Source organism: Macaca mulatta, chromosome 1 (genome assembly GCF_049350105.2).
Source record: "Macaca mulatta isolate MMU2019108-1 chromosome 1, T2T-MMU8v2.0, whole genome shotgun sequence".
NCBI classification, from domain to species: Eukaryota; Metazoa; Chordata; class Mammalia; order Primates; family Cercopithecidae; genus Macaca; species Macaca mulatta.
This window is the reverse complement of record NC_133406.1, coordinates 200,473,837-200,497,935: the sequence shown is the minus strand read 5'-3', so window position 1 is coordinate 200,497,935 and position 24,099 is coordinate 200,473,837. Positions and strand designations below refer to the sequence as shown.

General features: G+C 41.9%; 1 protein-coding gene across 2 annotated transcripts in view; it reads left to right on the top strand.

Moving 5' to 3' along the window:
- The window catches only part of ZMPSTE24 (zinc metallopeptidase STE24), a 46,336-nt gene that overhangs the window by 16,892 nt on the left and 5,345 nt on the right, over positions 1 to 24,099 (top strand). For both annotated transcript variants that reach the window (XM_078001063.1, NM_001257446.1), the window contains 2 exon segments: positions 7,715 to 7,899; positions 21,622 to 21,726. In XM_078001063.1, the coding sequence (XP_077857189.1) occupies positions 7,715 to 7,899; positions 21,622 to 21,726 (290 nt within the window).

Sequence of the window (24,099 nt, the reverse complement as noted above, 5' to 3'; positions counted from 1 at the left end):
TAGCAGGAGAGTGTTAGGAGATGAAATCTGAGACATAGGCAAGAATCAGACTACATAGGCCTTTGTAAGTCAGGGTAAGGAGTTTGGATTTTAAGTTCAGTGGGAAGAGCCTTTGGAGGCTTAGACACGGAAGTGACATGGTCTGCTTTGTATTTTTAAAATATCCTGGGCTACTGTATGGAGAATATATGTACAGAGAGGCAAGAGTCTAGGTAGGACATAATGGTAGCTTAGACTAGGATAATAGTAACTAATGGAGAGAAGTGGATATATTTGGGACAAGTTTTAGGGCTAGAGTTGATTGAATTTTCTAATTGATTGCATTGGGAGAATAAAGGAAAGAGTGACATCAAAGATAATGGCCTAGGACTTTTGACCTGAGCAGTTGGATATGTGGTAGTTTACTGAGATGGGAAAAACTGGGAGACTAGTAGGTTTCTGGGGAATTAAGACTTCTAATGGTTATATTACATATTGAGAAACCTATTAAACATTGTATTAGAGTTCTGTAAGCAATAGAAACCAACTGTGGCTGATTTAAGCAGAAAAACTGCTTATTGAAGCAATATTTGGGCCAGGCGCGGTGGCTCATGCTTGTAATCCCAGCACTTGGGGAGGCTGAGGCGGGCGGATCACTTGAGGTCAGAAGTTCGAGACAAGCCTGGCCAACATGGTGAAACCCTGTCTCTACTAAAAAAAAAAGTTAGCTGGGCATGGTGGCGGGCGCCTGTAGTCCCAGCTACTTGGGAGGCTGAGGCAGGAGAATTGCTTGAACCCGGGAGGCAGAGGTTGCAGTGAGTCAAGATTGTGCCACTGCACTCCAGCCTGGGTGACAGAGCAAGACTCTGTCTCAAAAAAAAGAACAGTATTTGGCCAGGTGTGGTGGCTCACACCTGTAATTCCAGAATTTTGAGAAGCTGAGGCAGGTGGATTACCTGAGGTCAAGAGTTCGAGACCAGCCTGGCCAACATGGTGAAACCCTATCTCTACTAAAAATACAAAAATTAGCCGGGCATGGTGGTGCACACCTGTAGTTCTAGCTACTTGGGAGGCTGAGGCAGGAGGATCGCTTGAATCTGGGAGATGGAGGTTGCAGTGAGCCGAGATCACACCACTGCACTCCAGCCTGGGCAAAAGAGTGAGACCCTGTTTCAAAAATAAAAAACAAACAAACAAAAAAAAACCAGAAACAATATTTGATATCTCACAAAGTCTGGGGGAAAATTAAGTTTACGAAGTTCAGAAAATGGGCTGTTACATAGGAAGGCTAGGAATGTATGATCATATTGCGGAGCCTATCTGGTGAGGACACTGCTGTGGCTACTTCAGAACACCGGATTCAGCCACTAGCACCTGCAGAATTAATTCCTTACTGCTTTGCTTTCTTGTGTAATTAGCTAACTATTCAGAGTCCCTAAGGGGTGCATCTGATTGACTAAGCCAGGGCATGGGGCTAGCTGCTCGGAGTGCTGGAGAAACAAATATCTGGTCTTTTAGATTTCTCAAATGAGAAGCAGCCTCTCACGTGGTGTGACACTCCCTAAACTCTGAAAGGAGATTCTAATTTTGGACAGGAAAAAAGACTACACACAAGAATACAAACAACAAATAGGTCTATAGACATCACTGTGGAGATGTCAAATAGGTAGCTGTATGTATGAGTCTGGAGTTTTAGGGTGAGGTCAGCACTAAAAATACAGATTTGGAAGTATCTGGCACATAGATGGTGTTTAATGCCATCAATGAGGGCACTTACGAGAAGGGGACCAGGGTCAGAGTCAGCAGAGAAACAGCCAGGAGGGAGGATAAGGAGGAGAGGCCCTTGAGGTGGGAAGAAAACCAGAAGAAACTGGTGTCTCAAAAGCCGGGAGAAGATTGTGTTTTAAGGAGAAAGTGGTCAACTATGTTAAATGCTGCTAAGAGGTTAAGAGGAAGCATTTTAAAGAAAAAATGGCAATGCCTTACATTTTTGTAGAATGTTTTGATTTTTGGAGTTCTCAAATACATTACTTCATACCTCAAGTGATATCATTAATCCATTCAGTAAATAAGCATCATTGAATATACAGTCATGCATCGCTTAATGATGGCAATATGTTCTGAGAAATGCATCATTAGGCTTTTCATTGTCATGCAAACACCAAGAGTATACTCATGCAAACCTAGATGGTATTACCTACTGCACACCTAGGTTGTATGCTATAGCCTCTTGCTTCTAGATTACAAACCTATCTAGCATGTTACTGTACTGAGTACTGTAGGCAATTTTAGCATGATGATTAGCATTTGTGTATCTAAACATAGAAAAGATAGTGTGCTCTGCTACAACATTACGGTGGCTATGAGGTCACTAGGTGATAGGAATTTTTCAGCTTCATTATAATTTTGTGGGACCACTGTCCTGTATGTAGTCTGTGGACCGAAATGTTATTATGTGGTATGTGACTGTATACTACATGCCAGGCACAGCGATATAAAAAGCTTATGTTACAGTACAGGGATTCTTTTTTGTTTTTGAGATGGAGTTTTGCTGTCGCCCAGGCTGGAGTGCAGTGGTGCGATCTTGGCTCACTGCAAGCTCTGCCTCCCGGGTTCAGGCCATTCTCCTGCCTCAGCCTCCCGAGTAACTGGGACTACAGGCACCCACCACCACGCCCGGCTAATTTTTTGTATTTTCAGTAGAGACGGGGTTTCACTGTGTCAGCCAGGATGGTCTCGATCTCCTGACCTCGTGATCTACCCGCGTCGGCCTCCCAAAGTGCTGGGATTACAGGCGTGAGCCACCGCACCTGGCCAGTACAGGGATACTTAAACTTTAGTAAGTATAAAAGTCCCTCGAGAGTTTGTTAAAAGACAGATTCCTTGAAGGGGTGGCCTGCCCCTCCACACCTGTGGGCGTTTCTCGTTAGGTGGAACAAGAGACTTGAGAAAAGAAGTGAGACACAGAGACAAAGTATAGAGAAAGAAAAAGTGGGCCCAGGGGACCGCCGCTGAGCATACAGAGGACCCACGCCAGCACCGGTCTCTGAGTTCCCTCAGTATTTATTGATTTTACCATCTTAGAAAAAGGGAAGTGGCAGGATAATAGGATCATCGTAGGGAGAAGGTCAGCAGTAAGACATATGAATAAAGATCTCTGTGACATGAATAAGTTTAAGGAAAAGTGCTGTGACTTGATATACATATGTAAACACCTCCATAAACCTTTTTAGTGCATAAAGAGCAGCATTGCCGGTAGCACGGCCCACCTTCAGCCCTAAGGCGGTTTTCTCCTTTCTCAGTAAACAGAACATACAGTCGGGTTTTACACCGAGATGTTCCATTGCCCAGGAACGGGCAGGAGACAGATGCTTTTCTCTATCTCAACTGCCAAGAGGCCTTCTTTCCTCTTATACTAATCCTCCTCAGCACAGACCCTTCATGGGTGTCAGACTGGGGGACGATCAGGTCTTTCCCTTCCCACGAGGCCATATTTCAGACTATCACATGGGGAGAAACCTTGGACAACACCTAGCTTTCCTAGGCAGAGGTCCCTGGGTCCTTGAGATTAAGAGAATGGTGATGACTTTTCACAAGCATACTGCCTTCAGGCACTTGTTTAACAAAGCACACCCTGCACAGCCCCAAATCCTTTAAACCTTGAGTCACCACAGCACATGTCTCTTGCAAGGACAAGGTTGGGGGTAGGGTCCCAGATTAACAGCATCTTAAATACAGAACAAAATTGAGTCTCTTATATCTACTTCTTTCTGTATAGACACAGTAACAGTCTGATCTCTTTCTTTTCCCCACAATTCCTGGGCTTCATTCCCAGAGATTCTGACTTAGTAGGTGTTTCCAGTATCTACTTCTAACAAGTACCCCTAGGTGATTTTGGTGTATTCCTTGGACCACACTTTGAGATACTTGGACTGGTGGGAGATAGTAAGACATTAATTTACTTTTGTTTGTGTGCATACAATCTGCTTACTTTCATAAATAACTTCAGATAGCATTTAAGAAATTTTTAAAATTAATTTAAAAATTTAGGATTAGGGCCAAGCATGGTAGCTCACGCCTGTAATCCTAGTACTTTGGGAGGCCGAGGTGGGCAGATCACCTGAGGTCAGGAGTTCAAGACCAGCCTGGCCAACCTGATGAAACCCCGTCTCTACTAAAAATACAAAAATTAGCTGGGTGTGGTGGCGTGTGCATGGAATCCCAGCTACCCAGGAGGCTGAGGCAAGAGAATCGCTGGAACCCGGGAGGCAGAGGCTGCAGTGAGTAGAGATCATGCCACTACCAGCCTGGGTGACAGAGTGAGACTCCGTTTCAGAAAAAAAAAAAAAAAAAAAAAAATTTAAGATCAGAAAAGACAGAAATGAGATAGAAGAATGGGACTTCAAAGGGTAACACAGACAAAATAAACAAACATGTTTGGCTCTTCCTGGCAACCAAACCGAAAAGAAATGTAATAATGCAATAAATAAATAATAGCTTCTATTTGTCAAAGTTTTACTACTAAACATACTGCCAAGTACTTTTCATTAGATATATGAATAGATAGAAAATTCATGTTTTTTGTGAGAGACTTCAGATTCTCAAGAGAAATAAACATTTATCATTTCTTTTTTGAAAAATGTATATAAATAATTGTAGTAGTATAGAGATAAGACAGCATACTAATTGCTTCACTTAGAATCTCTCATGTAATCCATAATCTAACCTAATAAGGTAGATAATAGCCTCGCTTCATAAATAGGAAACTAAAGCTTAAAGAAATGAAGAAAGTTTTCTAAATTTACACAACTAATACATGGCAGAGCCAAGATTTGAACCCAGAGTCTATGCTCTTAATCACTATACTCAACTCACTGCACATTGTAGAACATTTGGAAGTCAAAGAAGTATATAAAGAAGAAAATAAAAATCAGCCATAGTTCAGGTACTGTTAAAAATGTAGGTATGGGCTGGCTGTGGTGATTCACACCTGTAATCCCAGCACTTTGGGATTCCGAGGCAGAATTGCTTGAGCCCAGGAGTTAGAGACCAGCCTGGGCAACGTAGCAAGACCCTGTCTCTACAAAAAATTAGCCGGGCATGGTGGTATGTATCTGTAGTCCTAGCTACCCAGGAGGCTGAGGCAGGAGGATTGATTGAGCTCAGGAGGTCAAGGCTGCAGTGAGCCATGATTATGCCATTGCATTACAGTCTGGGCGACAGAGAGAGACCCTGTCTCAAAAGCAAAAAAGGTATGTCTTCTTCCAGTCTTTATAAAAATTGCTTTAATTATAGAAGTAGGTATGCTTATTTTAAAAGTCTTGGGGAAAAAAAGGAAACAAAAATCCATAATTCTAGAATTTAGTGATAAACATTTCAGTATTTTGGTATGTTTCCTAATAGGCATGGGCTTATGCTTTTCTATTAATATTTATTAGATCGGTGCAAAAGTAATTGCGGTTTAGGCCGGGCGCGGTGGCTCAAGCCTGTAATCCCAGCACTTTGGGAGGCCGAGACGGGCGGATCACGAGGTCAGGAGATCGAGACCATCCTGGCTAACACCGTGAAACCCCGTCTCTACTAAAAATACAAAAAACTAGCCGGGCGAGGTGGCGGGTGCCTGTAGTCCCAGCTACTCCGGAGGCTGAGGCAGGAGAATGGCCTAAACTCGGGAGGCGGAGCTTGCAGTGAGCTGAGATCCGGCCACTGCACTCCAGCCCGGGTTACAGAGCAAGACTCCGTCTCAAAAAAAAAAAAAAAAAAGTAATTGCGGTTTTAGACCATGAATTTTATAACTAGGCTCAAACACATCTTTATTAATCAAAAGAGGAACCATTACAATGAATGCATTTGTGCCAACAAGAAATAAGTTTGTTTATTCCTGTAGGGTAAAACTCTGTGCTTCGGGATTTGGCAAACTTTTGGAAAGCATTTTCTGCATCCAGCTAGTTGTGGAAACGTTTTCTCTTTAAAAAGTTGTCGAGATGCTTGAAGAAGTGGTAGTCAGTTGGCAAGAGGTCAGATGAATATGGCAAATCAGGCAAAACTTCATAGCCCAATTTGTTCAACTTTTGAAGCATTGGTTTTGCGATGTGCAGTTGGGTGTTGTCTTGGAGAATAATTGGGCCCTTTCTGTTGACCAATGCTGGTTGCAGGCATTGCAGTTTTCTGTGCATCTCATCGATTTGCTGTGCATACTTCTCAAATGTAATGGTTTTGCCAGGATTCAGAAAGCTATAGTGGATCAGACTGGCAGCAGACCACCAAACAGTGACCATGACCGTTTTTTGGTGCAAGTTTGGATTTGGGAAGTGCTTTGGAGCTTCTTCTGGGTCCACCCACTGAGCTGGTCATCGCTCGTTGTTGTATAAAATCCATGTTTTGTCTCACATCACAGTCTGATAGAGAAATGGTTTGTTGTATAAAATAAGAGAAGATGACACTTCAAAACAATGATTTTTTTTATTTTTATTTTTGCTCAGCTGATGAGGCACCCACTTATCAGGCTTTTTCACCTTTCCAGTTTGCTTCAAATGCCAAACGACCGTAGAATGGTCGACATTGAGTTCTTCGGCAACTTCTTGTGTAGTTGTAAGGGGATCAGCTTCGATGATTGCTCTCCATTGGTCGTTGTCATCTTCTGATGGCCTACCACTACGCTCCTCATCTTCAAGGCTCTCGTCTCCTTTGCAAACTTCTTGAACCACCACCGTGCTGTACGTTCATTAGCAGTTCCTGGGCCAAATGCGTTGTTGATGCTGCGAGTTGTCTTTACTGCTTTATGACCCATTTTGAACTCAAATAAGAAAATTGCTTGAATTTGCTTTTTTTTTTTTTTTTGTGAGAGAGTCTCCTGCTGCTGCCCAGGCTGGCGTGCAGCGGCGACATCTCTGCTCACTGCAATCTCTGTCTCCTGGGTTCAAGCAATTTTCATACCTCAGCCCCACGTGTAGCTGGGATTACTGGCATGCGCCACCATGCTCGGCTAATTTTTTGTATTTTTGGTAGAGACAGGGTTTCACCATGTTGGCCAGGCTGGTCACGAACTCCTGACTATAAGTGATCCGCCTGCCTCAGCCTCCCAAAGTGCTGGGATTACAGGTATGAGCCACAGTATCCGGCTGAATTTGCTTTTTGTCTAATATCATTTCCCTTATCTAAAATAAATATAAAATAAACAGCAAGTAATAAATCATTAGCAAAAAACAAAACGAGAAATGTGCATTAAAATGACATATAACATAACCATATTTAAGAATGTATTCCAATATCAAACAGCAAATTTCAACAATGCAAAAATCGCAATTACGTTTGCACCCATCTAATACATGTACACTTTTTCTTGACAATAATGGAACCTTATATATATGAAGTTTTGTATGCTTCACAATATATTGGTGAGCTTTTTCTTGTTAAAATTCTTTGGAAGTATAATTTTTTTCTGGCTGCTTAAAATTCTATTTTATAGTTTTACTATAATTGAATCATTCCATAACTGTTGGATGTTTAGGCTTTACTTATTTACTTATTGCTATAAAGCTGTGATGAGCACATTTATTGGCAAAAAACCAGACACTCTCCACTTCTGGTGGTGAATTATATTGATATGGTTTTTCTTCTATTAAACGATTTTAAAATGTTAATGTCCTTTCCAGTAATTAAATTTCTAGGAGTCTCTCCAAAGGACCCCAAACTTTTTAATTATATTCCATGCTTTGAACTGTCTTTTCCTTAGGATCTAAACGCTCTTCCCACAGCAATGCTTATTTTTATGGCTTCTTCAAGAACAAGCGAATAGTTTTGTTTGACACTCTACTAGAAGAGTACTCTGTACTAAACAAAGACATCCAGGAGGATTCTGGCATGGAACCCCGCAATGAGGAAGAAAGGAACAGTGAAGAAATAAAAGCTAAAGTTAAAGTGAGTTCTTTTTTCCTAAGAGACTCTACCTTAGTTTTTATACACAGTTCCTGTGACAACTCAAAATAACATCAATTTCTATGCAGTGAGTGTTGAATTCAGGGAGACTATCAAATAAAAAACCATGGCTCCTTTATAGTTCTGGTATTTAGGAGAGTTTACCACTATTATTACATGCTAACTACCTTGCAAGCTTTTATAGAATGTAGAGATTAAAATTGGAAGCTCTGTAAGAAAATTCATATGATTATAAGCTGTCTTTAAAACAGTAACTTGTGTGTGTGTGTGTGTGTGTGTGTGTATAAAATTTCTGATGTGTTTATGATCAAAGAATTCCCACAAGCAAGATAAAAAGATAAACATCTAATTTTTAGCTTTATTAAGACAGTAATTATAGGCTTTGGCAATGGAGAGACTTGGATTTGAATCCTGGTTCTGTCATTTAGTAGCTTTGTATCCTTGGATACATTATGTAATTTAGTCTGTTTTATTTGTTTAACACACATTTATGAAATGTATACTCTGTGCTGAGATACTTTGCTTGGCACTAGGTACACAAAAATCAAAAGGAATACCTTCTTCTTAAGCTTACAGTCCAAAGGGGAGCTAGTCATGCAATCACAGTACAATACGTTAATTGCTACTGTCAAGCTTTAGACTCTAGATATAGTGGGAGCACAAGAAAAGACATTTCTCGAATCTGACCTGAGAGTCTGAGAAAGCTGCTTCTGAATCCTTTTCCTGGATAAGACTGACTGATATTGATTAGCAGAATTTAAAATATCAAGACTAAATGGGGGAGAGGGGACAATGATAAGAAACAATACAAACTGTCAGAAACGGTCATCAGTATTTGTATGTGTGATGGAATGTGCCATTGCCTTTGGTGTCATACAGAGATGATTTTAGATCCCTGTTCACTCACCATCTGTGTAACTCTGTGCAAGTAAGTTAAGCTTTCATTTATCTATGTATTTATTTATTTTGAGATGAGGTCTCATTATGTTTCCCAGGCTTGTCGAACTCCTGGCCTCAAGTTACCCGCCTGCCTCGGCCTCCCAAAGTGCTGGGATTATAGGTGTGTGCCACTGCACCCGGCCAAGCTTTCTAAATCTTTGATTTCTTAACTGAAAGATGAGGCCAATAGGGTTTCTCAAGCTCCACACTATTTTTTGGGGACAGATAATGTTTTTGTTGTGGGAGGCATCTTGCGCATCATAGGATGTTTAGCAGCATCCCTGGTCTCTCGCCACTAGGGGCCATTTCCCCCCCACAACCTCCAAAAATTGTGACAATGTCTCAGAATATTGCCAGATGTCCCCTAAAGGTTCAGGTGGGGTCAGGTCTCCCCTGGTTGAGAAATACAAGGCTAAAGATGCCTACATTTTAGGATTTTGAAGATTAAATCAAATAATATGTGTGAAATACCTTGTACTGTCTATCAAAATGTAGAGAGTACCAGAAAATGATTAGCATCTGAGCATCTGTTTTGACCCTAAAAACAGGTTCTAGTAAAGTACCTAGCCTATTATAAATATGTAGAGGAAATAAAATTCTGTGAAGGGATTAGAAGACATATTAAGGTCATCTTATAGATAGGAAAACTGAAGTCCAGAAAGAATAACCCAGTGATAGCACTAGAGAATCATGCAAGTTTAGAAAGTTAATCTGCTTATGGTCGGGCGCTGTGGCTCATACCTGTAATCCCAGCACTTTGGAAGGCCAAAACAGGTGGACCACTTGATGTCAGGAGTTAGAGACCAGCCTAGCCCACATGGTGAAACCCCATCTCCACTAAAAATACAAAAATTAGCCGGGCATCGCGTGCCTGTAGTCCCAGCTACTCCAGAGGCTGAGGTGGGAGAATCGCTTGAACCCAGGAGGCAGAGGCTGCAGTGAGCTGAGATTGTGCCACTGCACTCCAGCCTGGGTGACAGAGTGAGACTCTGTCTCAAAAAAAAGAAAGTTAACCTGCTTAAGAGGCATCTTAAGCATTGTCTAAACCTGGTAATGTTAAGTAATGTCTAAACCTAGACATTAGCTAATGGTGCACTGATTACAAGCAAAGTACAGAGATAACAGACGTTTAATGTCTATGAGAATAGTTTTCTTTGGCTACAAAAACAATTGAGTGGTCCTTTGAAGTATGTTGAATGGGATTTGACTTATTTTGCTGGCTGCTTTAGAGGCCCGCAGCTGGGTGTGGTGGCTCACACCTGTAATCCCAGCACTTTGGGAGGCTGGGGTTAGAGGATTGCTGGAGGCCAGGAGTTTGAGACCAGCCTGAGCAACATGGTGAGACTTCATCTTCTCAAAAAATAAAAAAATAGCTGGGCGTGGTGATGCCCACCTGTAGTTCTAGCCACTCGGGAGGCTGAGATGGGAGAATCACTGGAGTTCAGGAGGTTAAGGCTGCGGTGAGCTGTGTTTGCTCCACTGCACTTCAATCTGGGCAACAGAGCGAGACCATGTCTTCAAAACAAACAAAAAGAGCCTGCTTTGCTTCATTGGTTAACTACAAATATTTTACTGTCTAAATACATATTACATGACAAGATACAACAGACATAGTTTTACCCTAAAGAACCTACAGTAGAGGAGACAAATAGCCTAGAGTTTAAGGCAGGGCATGGTAAATGTCATGAGTAGCAGCTGATATAGTGTGGCTTTCAGAAATGGAGATATTGATGCAGATTCTAATGGTCAGCAAGTTTCTTAGAAGTGAGGCTATTTGAAGTAGGTAGAAGTTTGACTTGGGGCTGGGGTTTTTCAGGTTGAAGGCTAGGAATAAATAGAGATAAAGTTCACAATGCCTGTTCTGAAACTAATGATTAAATGGATTCTTGTAGATGGGGATAGGAAGGTAGGCCAGGACCAGTTTTTTGAATGCTTTTTCCTGAAGCCATCAAGTGATTGTTTCCAGTGGCCTGGAAAGTTTAATTTGGGTAGAGGCCCAAGCTTATTTTAGGAAGATTCAAATCTGATGGCAGAATATAGAATAGAGCAAAGATTGGAGGCAAGGAGACTTCTAGGAGTCTACTGCATTAAGATGACCAAGATAAGCGTGAGATAATGAGGGCCTGCGCCAGAATGAGAGGTCCAAGTAAGTGCAAGAGTCATAATAAAGGATGGATTGAAAGTACAGTCATGCTCCACATAATGACATTTCAGTCAATAATGGACCGAATATGCTACCATAATATTATAATACCATGTTTGTAACCATACTTGTCCTAAGGTTACATATGCTTAGATACACACTTACTCACTATTGTGTTACAGTTGCCTACAGTATTCAGTGTGGTAACATGATAGACAGGTGTTTGTGTAAGTGTACACTATGATGTTTACACAACAAAATCACCTAACAACACACTTACCAAAACATATCCCCATCATCAAATGATACATGACTGTACTTAGAGATTGATATTATGGGAAGTGAAGGAGAAGGTCAAAGATTGACTCAACAAGCCGGGTGCGGTGGCTCACGCCTGTAATCCCAGCACTTTGAGAGGCTGAGGCAGGTGGATCACCTGAGGTCAGGAGTTTGAGACCAGCCTGGCCAACATGGTGAAACCCCGTCTCTACTAAAAATACAAAAATTAGCCAGGCATGGTGGTGGGCACCTGTAATCCCAGCTACTTGGGAAGCTGAGGCAGGAGAATCACTTGAACCTGGGAGGCAGAGGTTGCAGTGAGCTGAGATTGTGCCATTGCACTCCAGCCTAGGCAACAAGAGTGAAACTTCGTCTCAAAAAAGACTCAACAGTTATTACTTTATTGCTTTTTGGCACATGTACCACTGGTGAGATCATTTTAGGTATATCAACATTTTAAATTTGATTAGTTTTATATCTATTAATGTATATTGGGGGAAAATGAAACTAGTGTATCAAACTCATGATTTCATACAAATGTATTGTCACTTAGGATAAGGCTAGTTTTAAAAAGTGGATTGGTTTAAAGAAATAAGTAAATAATTACATGGAGGGTACACAGATGTGGTGGAAGTTTAGGAAGCAGATTTATTCAGCACTTGCTACTGAATGCCTACTATGTACAATGCAGTAAGGGATGCAAAGATGGTGTTAGCCTGGATGGTACAGAGAACATGAAGCTTTTCATTTTTAACAGAAATTTAAAGAAAAAAACTAAAGTTACCTGAAATCCCACCCCTTAGAGATAACTAACATTTTGATGAGTGTGTCCATAATGGCTATTACATTTTAAAAGATAACTGGGAAACCTGGCTGGAATTTTACCCTTCAGAAGACAAATAGAAGAATTGAAACAACCTGTCTCAAAAGCAATTTAAGGCCAGGCACAGTGCCTCACGCCTGTAATCCCAGCATTTTGGGAGGCCAGTGTGAGAGGATTGCTTGAGGCCAGGAGTTTGGGCAACATAGCAAGACCCCTATCTGTACAGAAAATTTAAAAATGCAAAATGTTCAAAAGCAATTTAAGAAAATAATTTTAAATATATATAAGCTGCCCTTTTGTAGAAGACAGCAAGTATTTCCCCAGTAAGTACTAGGGTTATATGAAAGTCTTCCCAGTTGATAAATATGATGGAAAGGATGCAGGCTCCGGAGAGGTGGATTTTACCCACTATTTAGTAGCAAGACATTTTAATTTCTTACCTCCTTTTCTTCATCTCTAAAATGAAGACCTTTCTTCCCATCTGCCCAACTTGGTGTTGTGAGGATCAAATGAGGTAGTGTATGAATTTTGTAAAAAGGAAAATGCTAAGAAAACTAATAGATGGGCAGTACCTATTTTTGTTCTCTTATGTGAAATTAGAGTGGGAAGAAAAGAAAATCGAGGGCTAAGAGTCTCTCATGAATAAGAAAGTCTCCTTTCTGTGGAAAGTGATCCACACTGTTTAAGCTGTAATCATTCCACGTCAGCATATCTTTGAGTGTGACCCTGATGCTGTTCTAAACAGCTTCCTAAATCCAGACATCAAACCAAGAGACGAGAGCATATCCTGAACAATAGAGAATTGGTTGTTTTATAAAATAATGCATAATTCATATTGGAAAGCAGGTGACTGGTGAAAACAGAAGCCTAAGGACCATGTTACTTTGTGTAAAATAAGGCTATTAATACCTGCCTTATAGTAGTGAAGATTAATGAACTGTTTGTAAAATATCTGATACCTACAGTATCTGTACATAGGCAGTTAATAAATGGAAGCTGTTATCACTGTTATTATTAAACAAAAACATTAGCTATATTTTTGCTTATTACTAAAGTAGAAAAGTCGGCCTGGCACAGTGGCTTACCCCTGTAATCCCAGCACTTTGGGAGGCTGAGGCTGGTGGATCACCTTAGGTCAGGAGTTTGAGACCAGCCTGACTAACATGGTGAAACCCCATCTCTACTAAAATTACAAAATTAGCTGGGTGTGATAACACATTTCTGTAGTCCTAGCTACTTGGGAGGCTGAGGCAGGAGAATCTCTTGAACCCGGGAGGCAGAGGTTGCAGTGAGCCAGGATCGTGCCATTCCACTCCAGTCTGGGCAACAAAAGTGAAAGTCTGTCTCAAAAAATAAATAAATAATAAAAGTAAAAATAAAAAAGTTAGAAAACATCAATAACAAAAATAATGATCCAACAAACCATAAACATCTTACTAGATATATTTCTAGTCTTCTAAACTATAATTTTTTTTTTTTACCATTTTCCTTTTATTGAATATATGGATTGTTTCCAATTTTTTGCTGTTAAAAATGTTTCTGCAGTATTTTTGTATGTAATCCTTCAGTTGTAACTCTTAATTTTCCCTTTAGAGTAGTCTATAAATTGGTGCTTTAGTTTGTTACTCCTTCATGACCATTCCCTGAAGGTACAGGTAAGTGTGTGTCTCTTAGCTCTTTAAGGAACGAGGTTAGTTATGTGATGCGTTTCTCTACTAAAAGTACTGTGACCCAAACTCTAAAATTTAAATAGGAAAGAGGTAATAAATGTTAATCATGTATTGCAAATCACTATAATTTATCCCTCTTTCTCATACAAGGGACCTAGCTTCTCTATATGTGGTCATTTTCCTTTAAAAAATGAGGAACTGGTGAAAGAGGGGGAAAGTGGTAGAATATCTAGATTCCAATAAATCTTGTCTGTGTTCTCATGAGGCTGCATTTTCTCAGCTGTGTGAAACAAAATCTATTCCAAGTTCATCTTTTTTTTTTTTTTTCTTTTTTCTTTTTTTTTTTTTTTTTTTACGTAATTTGCTCTTTTCAGTAGCTGAAGCGTATTTCAAAATCTTTAACCTGAACTTTCTGGGATATATGTTCTCTAACTGTTGCAGGGTACTGTATGTGTCCAATGGATCAAACTTGTTTATTATTTTATTCAAATATTTATATCTTTATTAATATTTTATTTGTTTGGTGTTTCCATTATTGATAGGGGTCTGTTACTATCCTTTATTATAGTAGATTTGTCAAGTTTTCTTTGCAATCTTTTTTTTTTTTTTTTTGAGACGGAGTCTTGCTCAGTCACCCAGGCTGGAGTGCGGTGGCGCGATCTTGGCTCACTGCAAGCTCCGCCTCCCGGGTTTACACCATTCTGCTGCCTCAGCCTCCCGAGTAGCTGGGACTACAGGCGCCCACCACTACGCCCGGCTAGTTTTTTTGTATTTTTAGTAGAGACGGGGTTTCACCGTGTTAGCCAGGGTGGTCTCGATCTCCTGACCTCGTGATCTGCCCGTCTTGGCCTCCCAAAGTGCTGGGATTACAGGCGTGAGCCACTGCGCCCGGCCTTCTTTGCAAATCTTACAGTTTTGAAATAATATATTCTGAGGCCAGTGTATAGTTACATGCAAATTAAAAATTAATGTATCCTCCTGGTAAAGTGAAATTTTTATGATTGTGTTGTGGCCTTCCTAAATAATCCTTTTTGCCTTTACGTTGCCTTTAAGTTGGCTGGGCACGGTGGCTCACGCCTGTAATCCCAGCACTTTGGGAGGACGAGGCGGGTGGATCACCTGAGGTCGGGAGTTCGAGACCCACCTGACCAACATGGAGAAATCCCATCTCTACTAAAAATACAAAATTAGCTGGGAGTGGTAGCGCATTCCTGTAATCCTAGCTACTCAGGAGGCCGAGGTAGGAGAATCGCTTGAACCCAGGAGGCAGAGGTTGCAGTGAGCTGAGATTGTGCAATTGCACTCCAGTCTAGGCAACAAGAGCTAAATTCCATCTCAAAAAAAAAAAAAAAGTTGATTTTGTCTGATATTAATACAGGTGTCCCAGCTTTCCTTCGGTTAGTGTTTGTTAGAGGTTATCTTTTTTATTTTTTATTTTATTATTATTATTATTATTATTTTTGAAACGGAGTCACACTGTCGCCCGGGCTGGAATGCAATGGCATGACCTTGACTCACTGCAACCTCCGCCTCCCGGGTTCAAGTGATTCTCCTGCCTCGGCCTCCCGAGTAGCTGGGATTACAGGTGCCCACCACCAAGCCTGGCTAATTTTTTCTATTTTTGGTAGAGATGGAGTTTCACTATGTTGGCCAAGCTGGTCTCAAACTCCTGCCCTTGTGATCCGCCCACCTCAGCCTCCCAAAGTGCTGGGATTACAGGCATGAGCCACTGCACCCGGCCTCAGAGGTCATCTTTTTACTTAAAAAAAAAAAAATTTAGTGATGGCCGGGCGCAGTGGCTTATGCCTGTAATCCCAGCACTTTGGGAGGCTGAGGCGGGTGGATCACGAGATCAGGAGATCGAGACCATCCTGGCTAACACGGTGAAACTCCATCTGTACTAAAAATACAACAAATTAGTCAGGCATGGTGGCAGGCACCTGTAGTCCCAGCTACTCAGGAGGCTGAGGCAGGAGAATGGCGTGAACCTGGGAGGCGGAGCTTGCAGTGAGCCGAGACCGCGCCACTGCACTCCAGCCTGGGCGATACAGTGAGACTCCGTCTCAAAAAAAAAATTTAGATAAAATTCACATAAGATTCACCATCTTAACCATTTTAAAGCGTGTAATTCAGTGGCTTATAGTATATTCAAAAAGTTGTATAACCATCACTAAACCACTATCTAATTCATCCTTTTACTTTTAACCTTGGCCTTTTATTTTCAATGTCTCTTGTATATAGCATGTTAATAGATTTTATTATGGTTGTTTTTAAAGCTATACTGACAGTTACTATCTTTTTATTGACAGGTTTAGTTTATGTATGTTGTGATTACTGACATATTTGGAATTATTTCTGCCATATTATTTTATGCCCTTTGTGTCTCTTTTCTGTCCTTTCTGTTCTCCACCCTTATCTTCTCACCTCAACACAACATATACACCCTCCCACTTTTTTCTAAGAACTGATTGAAGGTTTTTAAAAAATTCTGCTTAGGTCATTATTCATCTTTGGATGTTCTAGTATTACTATTCTTTTAATGATTGCCGCTAAAACTTAAGCATGCACACATATCTGAAGATCTTAAAATACATGATATCTTCACTATTTCCGGAACAATCCAGGGTCCTTAAATACTTTGAAACCATTATGCCTTTCATCTTTTATTTTAGTTTTATCCTGTTGTTTATCCCCCAAATTGTCATTTTTTTTTTTTTTGGTCTTATACAGTTATCATTTAGATTCGTCTATATGCTTATCTGTTTTTCTGCTTAACATTCCTTATTCACCTCACATCTTTTAGAAATCATTTTCCTTCTTTCAGAAGTATATACTTTAGGATTGTCTTTTTCTTTTTTTCTATGAGATGGAATCTCACTCTGTCACCAGGCTGGAGTGCAGTGGCGTGATCTCAACTCACTGCAACCTCTGCCTCCCGGGTTCAAGCGATTCTCCTGCCTCAGCCTCCCAAGTAGCTGGGACTACAGGCACAACTACAGGCACACGCCACCATGCCCAGCTAATTTTTGTACTTAGTAGAAACGGGGTTTCATCATGTTGGCCAAGATGGTCTCGATCTCTTGACCTTATGATCCACCTGCCTCGGCCTCCCAAATTGCTGGCATTACAGGTGTGAGCCACTGCGCCCCGCCGTGCTTTAGGAATTTCTTTGGAAAATTCTGGTTTTGTTTTTATTTTGCTCTTATTCTTGGATATCAATGCAGAAATGACAGCTCTTTTATATTTAAAGATAATCATTCTGCCAGGTGCTTACACCTGTAATCTCAGTACTTTGGGAGGCCAAGGCTGGAGGGTCACTTGAGCTCAGGAGTTCAAGACTAGCCTGGGGAACATAGCGAGAACTTGTCTCTACTAAAAATAAAAATTAGCAAATTAGCTAGGTGTAGTGGTGTGTGCCTATAGTCCCAGCTATTCAGGAGGCTGAGGTGGGAGGATCTTTTGAGCCCAGGAGATCAAGGCTGCAGTGAGCTATGATCGTACCACTGCACTCCAGCTTGGGCAACAGAACGAGACCCTGCCTCAAAAATAAATAAATAAATAAATACGTAAATAAATACATAAGATAAAGATAGTGTTCTATTGTGTTCTGGATTTTTTTTTTTTTTTTTTTTTTGATACGGAGTTTCACTCTTGTCCCCTAGGCTGGAGTGCAATGGCGCTATCTCGGCTCACCGCAACCTTCGCCTCCCAGGTTCAAGGGATTCTCCTGCCTCAGCCTCCTGAGTAGCTGTGATTACAGGCGCCCGCCACCACGCCCAGCTAATTTTTGTATTTTTAGTAGGGACGGGGTTTCACCATGTTGGCCAGGCTGGTCTTGAACTCGTGACCTCAGGTGATCCACCTGCCTTGGCCTCCCAAAGTGCTGGGATTACAGGTGTGAGCCACCGGGCCCGGCCCATGTTCTGGATTTCTTTGTTGTTCCTGTTGAAAACATCTGGCTCTGAGCTTATTGTCTTCTTTTTTTATTATTATTATTTTTTTACATTTACAAATTAGGATGCATTTTTTTTCCCTTTTTTTGTGAGACAGTCTTGCTCTTGTTACCAGGCTGGAGTGCAATGGCACAATCATAGATCACTGTAGCCTTGAACTCCTGGGTTCAAGCCATCCTCCCATCTCAGCCTCTCAAGTAGCTGGGACTATAGGCGCACACCACTATGCCTGGCTAATTTTTTAAAAATTTTTTTGTAGAAACAGGGTCTCATTATGTTGCCCAGGCTGGTCCATGACTTTTTGTTTCTTAATTTATTCCTTTATTTTGGTAGAAAACATCCTCTAGTACCTTCCTGAGAAAGATTACATCGGTAAAGTTTTAAGTTTGTATGCTTAAAATGCCTTCATTTTTCTGTCATACTGGCTTGCTACTTAGACTGGGTATAGAGTTCTAGATTGGAAATACTTCTCCTTCAGGATTGTGAAGGCATCGTTTCATTGCCTGCTTGATTCCAACACTGCTGATGAAGTATCTGAAGTCATTCAGATTACTGATCCTGGCCAGGCATGGTGGCTCACGCCTGTAATCCCAGCACTTTGGGAGGCCAAGGCAGGCGGATAACTTGAGGCCAGGAGTTCGAGACCAGCCTGGCCAACATGATGAAACCCCCGTCTCTACAAAAAATATAAAAATTACCTGGGCATGATAGCTCATGCCTGTGATCCCAGTACTCGAGAGTCTGAGGCACAAGAATTGCTTGAACCTGGGAGGTGGAGGTTGCCGTGAACTGAGATCCTGTCACTGTATTCCAGCCTGGGTGGCAGAGTGAGACCCTGTCTTAAAAAAAAAAAAAGGCCGGGCGCGGTGGCTCAAGCCTGTAATCCCACCACTTTTGGGAGGCCAAGACGGGCGGATCACGAGGTCAGGAGAGCGAGACCATCCTGGCTAACACGGTGAAACCCCGTCTCTACTAAAAAATACAAAAAACCAGCCGGGCGAGGTGGCAGGCGCCTGTAGTCCCAGATACTCAGGAGGCTGAGGCAGGAGAATGGCGTCAACCCAGGAAGCGGAGCTTGCAGTGAGCTGAGATCTGGCCACTGCACTTCAGCCTGGGCGACAGAACGAGAGTCCGTCTCAAAAAAAAAAAAAAAAAAAAAAAAAAAAAAAAAAAAATTGCTGATCCTTTTGTTACTTTTTTTTTTTTTTTTTTTTTTTTTTTGCTTTTCTGGAAGTTTGTTAGATCTTTCTCTGTTTCATTGTTCTAAAATTTCACATACCCTGATGGGGATCTGTTTTCTTCCACCGTGTTATATGTATCACACTGTTTTCATCCACTGTGATGTATGCATTAGGCTCTTTTATTCTGGAAATCGAGGTCTTGTGGTTATAAGAATTTTCTGGAATTATTTTGTTGATTTTTCTCCTCTCCATTTTTAAAATTCTGTCTTTTCAGGGCTCCTCTTACTCGAGTGCTGGATTTCTTATACTGAACTCTCCTATCTTTTTAACCGTCTTTTCCATTTTAAATATATCTCTTTCTACTTTCTAGAATTCCCTCATCATCTTCCAATTCTTTTTTTTTCTTTCTTTCTTTTTTTTTTTTTTTTGAGACGGACTCTTGCTCTGTCGCCCAGGCTGGAGTGCAGTGGCACAATCTTGGCTCACTGCAAGCTCCGCCTCCCGGGTTCATGCCATTCTCCTGCCTCAGCCCCCGTGTAGCTGGGACTACAGGCACCCGCCACCGCACCCGGCGAATTTTTTGTATTTTTAGTAGAGAGGGGGTTTCACCATGTTAGCCAGGATGGTCTCGATCTCCTGACCTTGTGATCCTCCCATCTCGGCCTCCCAAAGTGCTGGGATTACAGGCGTGAGCCACTGCGCCTGGCCTCATCTTCCAATTCTTTTATTGAACTTACTTTTTTTGTTGTTGTTGTTGAGATGGAGTCTTGCCCTCTCACCCAGGCTGTAGTGTAATGGCACAATCTCAGCTAACTGCAACCTCTGCCTCCCGGGTTTAAGCAATTCTCCTGCCTCAGCCTCCTGAGTAGCTGTGATTACAGGTGCGCACCACTACGCCCAGCTAATTTTTTTTATTTTTTATTTTTGTATCTTTAGTAGAAAAGGGGTTTCACCATGTTGGCCAGGCTGGTCTCGAACTCCTGATCTTGTGATACACCTGCCTCAGCCTCCCAGAGTGCTGGGATTGCAGGCGTGAGTCACCATGCCCGGCCTTCAACTTGGATTTCTAAGAATTTTTTTATCTGCATTTTCCATGTTACAGCACTTTGTTATTTTTTCTTAGGTACAGTATCTTAATTTTCTAAACTTTCTCTTTATATAATTTGTTTATTTCATGTTGCTTTTTTTCTGGATCAGATCTTCCATGTTAACAACTTACCTCATATGTCTGGTAAATCCTTGGTTATTTGCTCCTTAGTAAGAGAATGGGACTAGGCCGGGCACAGTGGCTCATGCCTGTAATCCCAGCACTTTGGAAGGCTGAGGCGGGTGGATCCCCTGCGATCAGGAGTTCGAGACCAGACTGGCTCACATGGTGAAACCCCGTCTCTACTAAAAATACAAAAATTAGGCAGGCGTGGTGGCGCATGCCTGTAGTCCCAGCTACTCAGGAGGCTGAAGCACGAGAATCACTTGAACCCAGGAGGCGGAGGTTGCAGTGAACTGAGATCGTGCCATTGCACTCCAGCTTGGGCAACAAGAGTGAAACTCCGTCTCAAAAAAAAAAAAAAAAAAAAGAAATAACTATTGTTAACATTTGTATATACTTTGTCTACTTTTTATATTTGTATATTTTTATATACACATTCACATTGTTTCATAATTAGAATCATACCATATATTTTTAGTTTGTGTCTTTCTTCACCTAATCATTTTCCAATGTCAGTACATAATCCTTTTTTTTTTTTCTTTTTTTTGAGATGGAGCCTCACTTTTTCGCCCAGGTTGGAGTACAGTGGCGTGATCTTGGCTCACTACAGACTACGCCTCCCAGTTTCAAGCAGATCTCACGCCTCAGCCTCCTGAGTAGCTGGGATTACAGGCATGCACCACCACACATGGCTATTATTATTATTATTATTTGAGATGGAGTCTTGCTCTGTCGCCTAGGCTGGAGTGCAGTGGCGCGATCTCGGCTCACTGCAACCTCCACCTCCCAGGTTCAAGCAATTCTGCCTCAGTCTCCAGAGCAGCTGCGATTATAGGCACCTGCCACCATACCCGGCTAATTTTTTGTATTTTAGTAGAGACAAGGTTTCACCATGTTGGTCAGTCTGGTCTTGAACTCCTGACCTCGTGATCCGCCCACCCTGACCTCTCAAAGTGCTGGGATTGCAGGCATGAGCCACCACGCCCAGCAACATTTTGTATTTTTAGTAGAGATGGGATTTTGCTATGTTGGCCAGGCCAGTCTAGAACTCCTAGCCTCAAGTTATCTGCCTGCCTCGGTCTCCCAAAGTGTTGGGACTGCAGGCGTGAGCCACTGTAATTGGCCCTAATCTTTGAAAACAAAATTTCTAATGGTTTCGTAATACAGTGTGACTATCATATAACTTTATCATGATTTATTTAACTATTGTCCCATTGATAAAGATTTCTATTTCTTCCAGTTTTTTTTTTTCCCTAATCTAAGTTAGTCTAGAGTGTAAGCTTTATGTAGTCTGGAAATGTCCATCTTGTTCGTCATTCTGTCTTCAGTGCTTAGCCCATTGTCTCATGTGGAGCAGTGGTTCAGGGAATGTTTTGTTAAGACAACAGTTTTGAACAAAACTGATTATTTCTTTAAGTTAAAATCTATGAAGGGCTATTACTGGGTTAAAAGATAAAACTTTTTAAAGGTTCTCAATAATTTATTTTTCTTTTTTTTTTTTTTCAGAATAAGAAACAAGGATGTAAAAATGAGGAGGTACTTGCTGTACTAGGCCATGAACTGGGGCACTGGAAGTTGGGACATACAGTCAAAAATATCATTATTAGCCAGGTAAGTGTGGAGTGACAATTATTTTTTTATGGCATGGTAGTCAAATTAGAACTATGGCAGGCATGAGAGGTCATATAAGAGAGGTCAAGACAGACACCACAGCCAGGCTACCTGGTTTCCCATCACAGCTCCCTGACTTACTACCGGTGTGACCTCAGCCAAGTTCCTTAACCTCTGCCTCTGTCTCCTCATTGAATGATAATACCTCATAGGACTGTTTAAGAATTAAGTGAGTTAATACATGTAAAGATTTTAGACTAGCACCTGGAATGTGGTGAGCACTATATAAATTATTATTATCACCACCATCACCTCCAGAGTAAGAACTTGGAAGATCAAAAGGAACAAGCCTAGATAAGTTGGACATTAAAATGCTTTTTTAAAATTAAATTAAAAATTTTTTTTGAGACGGAGTCTCGCTCTGTCACCCAGGCTGGAGTGCAGTGATGTGATCTCGGCTCACTGCAATCTCTCCCTCTCAGGTTCACGTGATTTTCCTATCTCAGCCTCCTGAGTAGCTGGGACTACAAGCACCCACCACCATCCCTGGCTAATTTTTGTATTTTTAGTAGACACGGGGTTTCACCATGTTGGCCAGGCTGGTCTCGAACTCCTGACCTCAGGTGATGCACCCGCCTCGGCCTCCCAAAGTGCTGGGATTATAGGCGTGAACCACTGTGCCCACCCTAAAATGCTTTTTTTTTTTGAGATGGAGTTTCGCTCTTGTCGTCCAAGCTGGAGTGCAATGGCACGATCTCAGCTCACTGCAGCCTCTGCCTCCCAGGTTCAAGCAATTCCCCTGCCTCAGCCTCCTGAGTAGCTGGGATTACAGGCACGCACCACCACACCGGACTAATTTTTTTTTTTTTTTGTATTTTTAGTAGAAACGCGGTTTCTCCACATGAGCCAGGCTGGTCTCGAACTCCTGACCTCAGCTGATCTGCCCGCCTCAGCCTCCCAAAGTGCTGGGATTACAGGCGTGAGCCACCACGCCCAGTCTAAAACATTTTTTTCATTTAAAAGTTATTATTGCCAGGCGTGGTGGCTCATGCCTGTAATCCCAGCACTTTGGGAGGCCAAGATGGTGGATCACTTGAGGTGAGGAGGTCGAGGCCAGCCTGGCCAACATGGTGAAGCCCCATCTCTACTAAGAATACAAAAATTAGCCAGGCGTGGTGGCACACCTGTAATCCCAGCTACTCGGGAGGCTGAGGCAGAATTGCTTCAACCCAGGAGGCAGAGGTTGCAGTGAGCTGAGATCATCCCAGTGCACTCCAGCCTGGGTGACAGAGCGAGACTCCTTCTCAAAAAAAAAAAAAAAAAAAGTTGTATATTCATTGGAAATTGCAGAAAATACAAAAAGAAAGCAATTCCAATAATGTTCCTCCTCTGGGTTCCAGAACCTCTAAACCAACAGATGTTTAGACTTTGGGTGAAAAAGCACTATATCATGTTGACTAGTTCTGAGCATATGTGGCCTTAACTGAATCTTCAGTGGATTTTCAGACCTTTAAAAAGGCTGGCTGAGCCAGGCATAGTGGCTCATGCCTGTAATCCCAATACTTTGGAAGGTTGATGAGGGAGGATCACTTGAGGCCAGGAGTTTGAGACCAGCCTAGGCAACATAGCAAGACCCCTTCTCTCCAAAAGGTTAAAAAATTAGCTGGGCTTGGTGGTATGCACCTGTAGTCCCAGCTACTTGGGAGGCTGGGATGAGAGGATGGCTTGAGTCCGGGAGATCAAGGCTGTAGTGAGCCATGATCACACCACTGCACTTCCAGCCTGGGTGACAAGGAGACCCTGTCTCTAAAAAAAATTAAAATAAAAAGGCCAGCTGGTTCTGGGTGATGAATTACAAGGGAAGACTTGTGAACTCCTGTGGGCACTTTCCTGTATCTTTAGGTATAGAAATGCATTCCTTGGCTTGAAGCTGTGTTGTGTGGATACATGGCACTGAGTAAGACTAAATAAATCCAGGTCCAAATTCAATTGAATTTTCAGTCTAATAAGGAAAATCACTGCCCCTTCCATGAGGGAAGGGTTCCAATGGAATCAGCCTACCACAAGGTGGTTGGCTGGTCCCTGAGATGTGGTACCTTATCCAGACTGGGACTGATTGCTTCTCCGGACAGACTGGACATATGGCAGGTGCCAGTGAGGAGGGTGTCTGTGTTGACTAATACATTAACTCCATCTTTGTCACTGTGGCCACTCTATTCATAAGTCCCTTGACTAAGTCATGGAGTGGCTACAGAGAAAGGCTAGCTGACCTTCACAGAGCAGGTGTCTTCCCCAGTTGACCAAGAGCCTCCTTGACTGTGGGACTCTTTCGGTGAACATTAACATTAGGCCACCTATAATCAAACTCTGCAG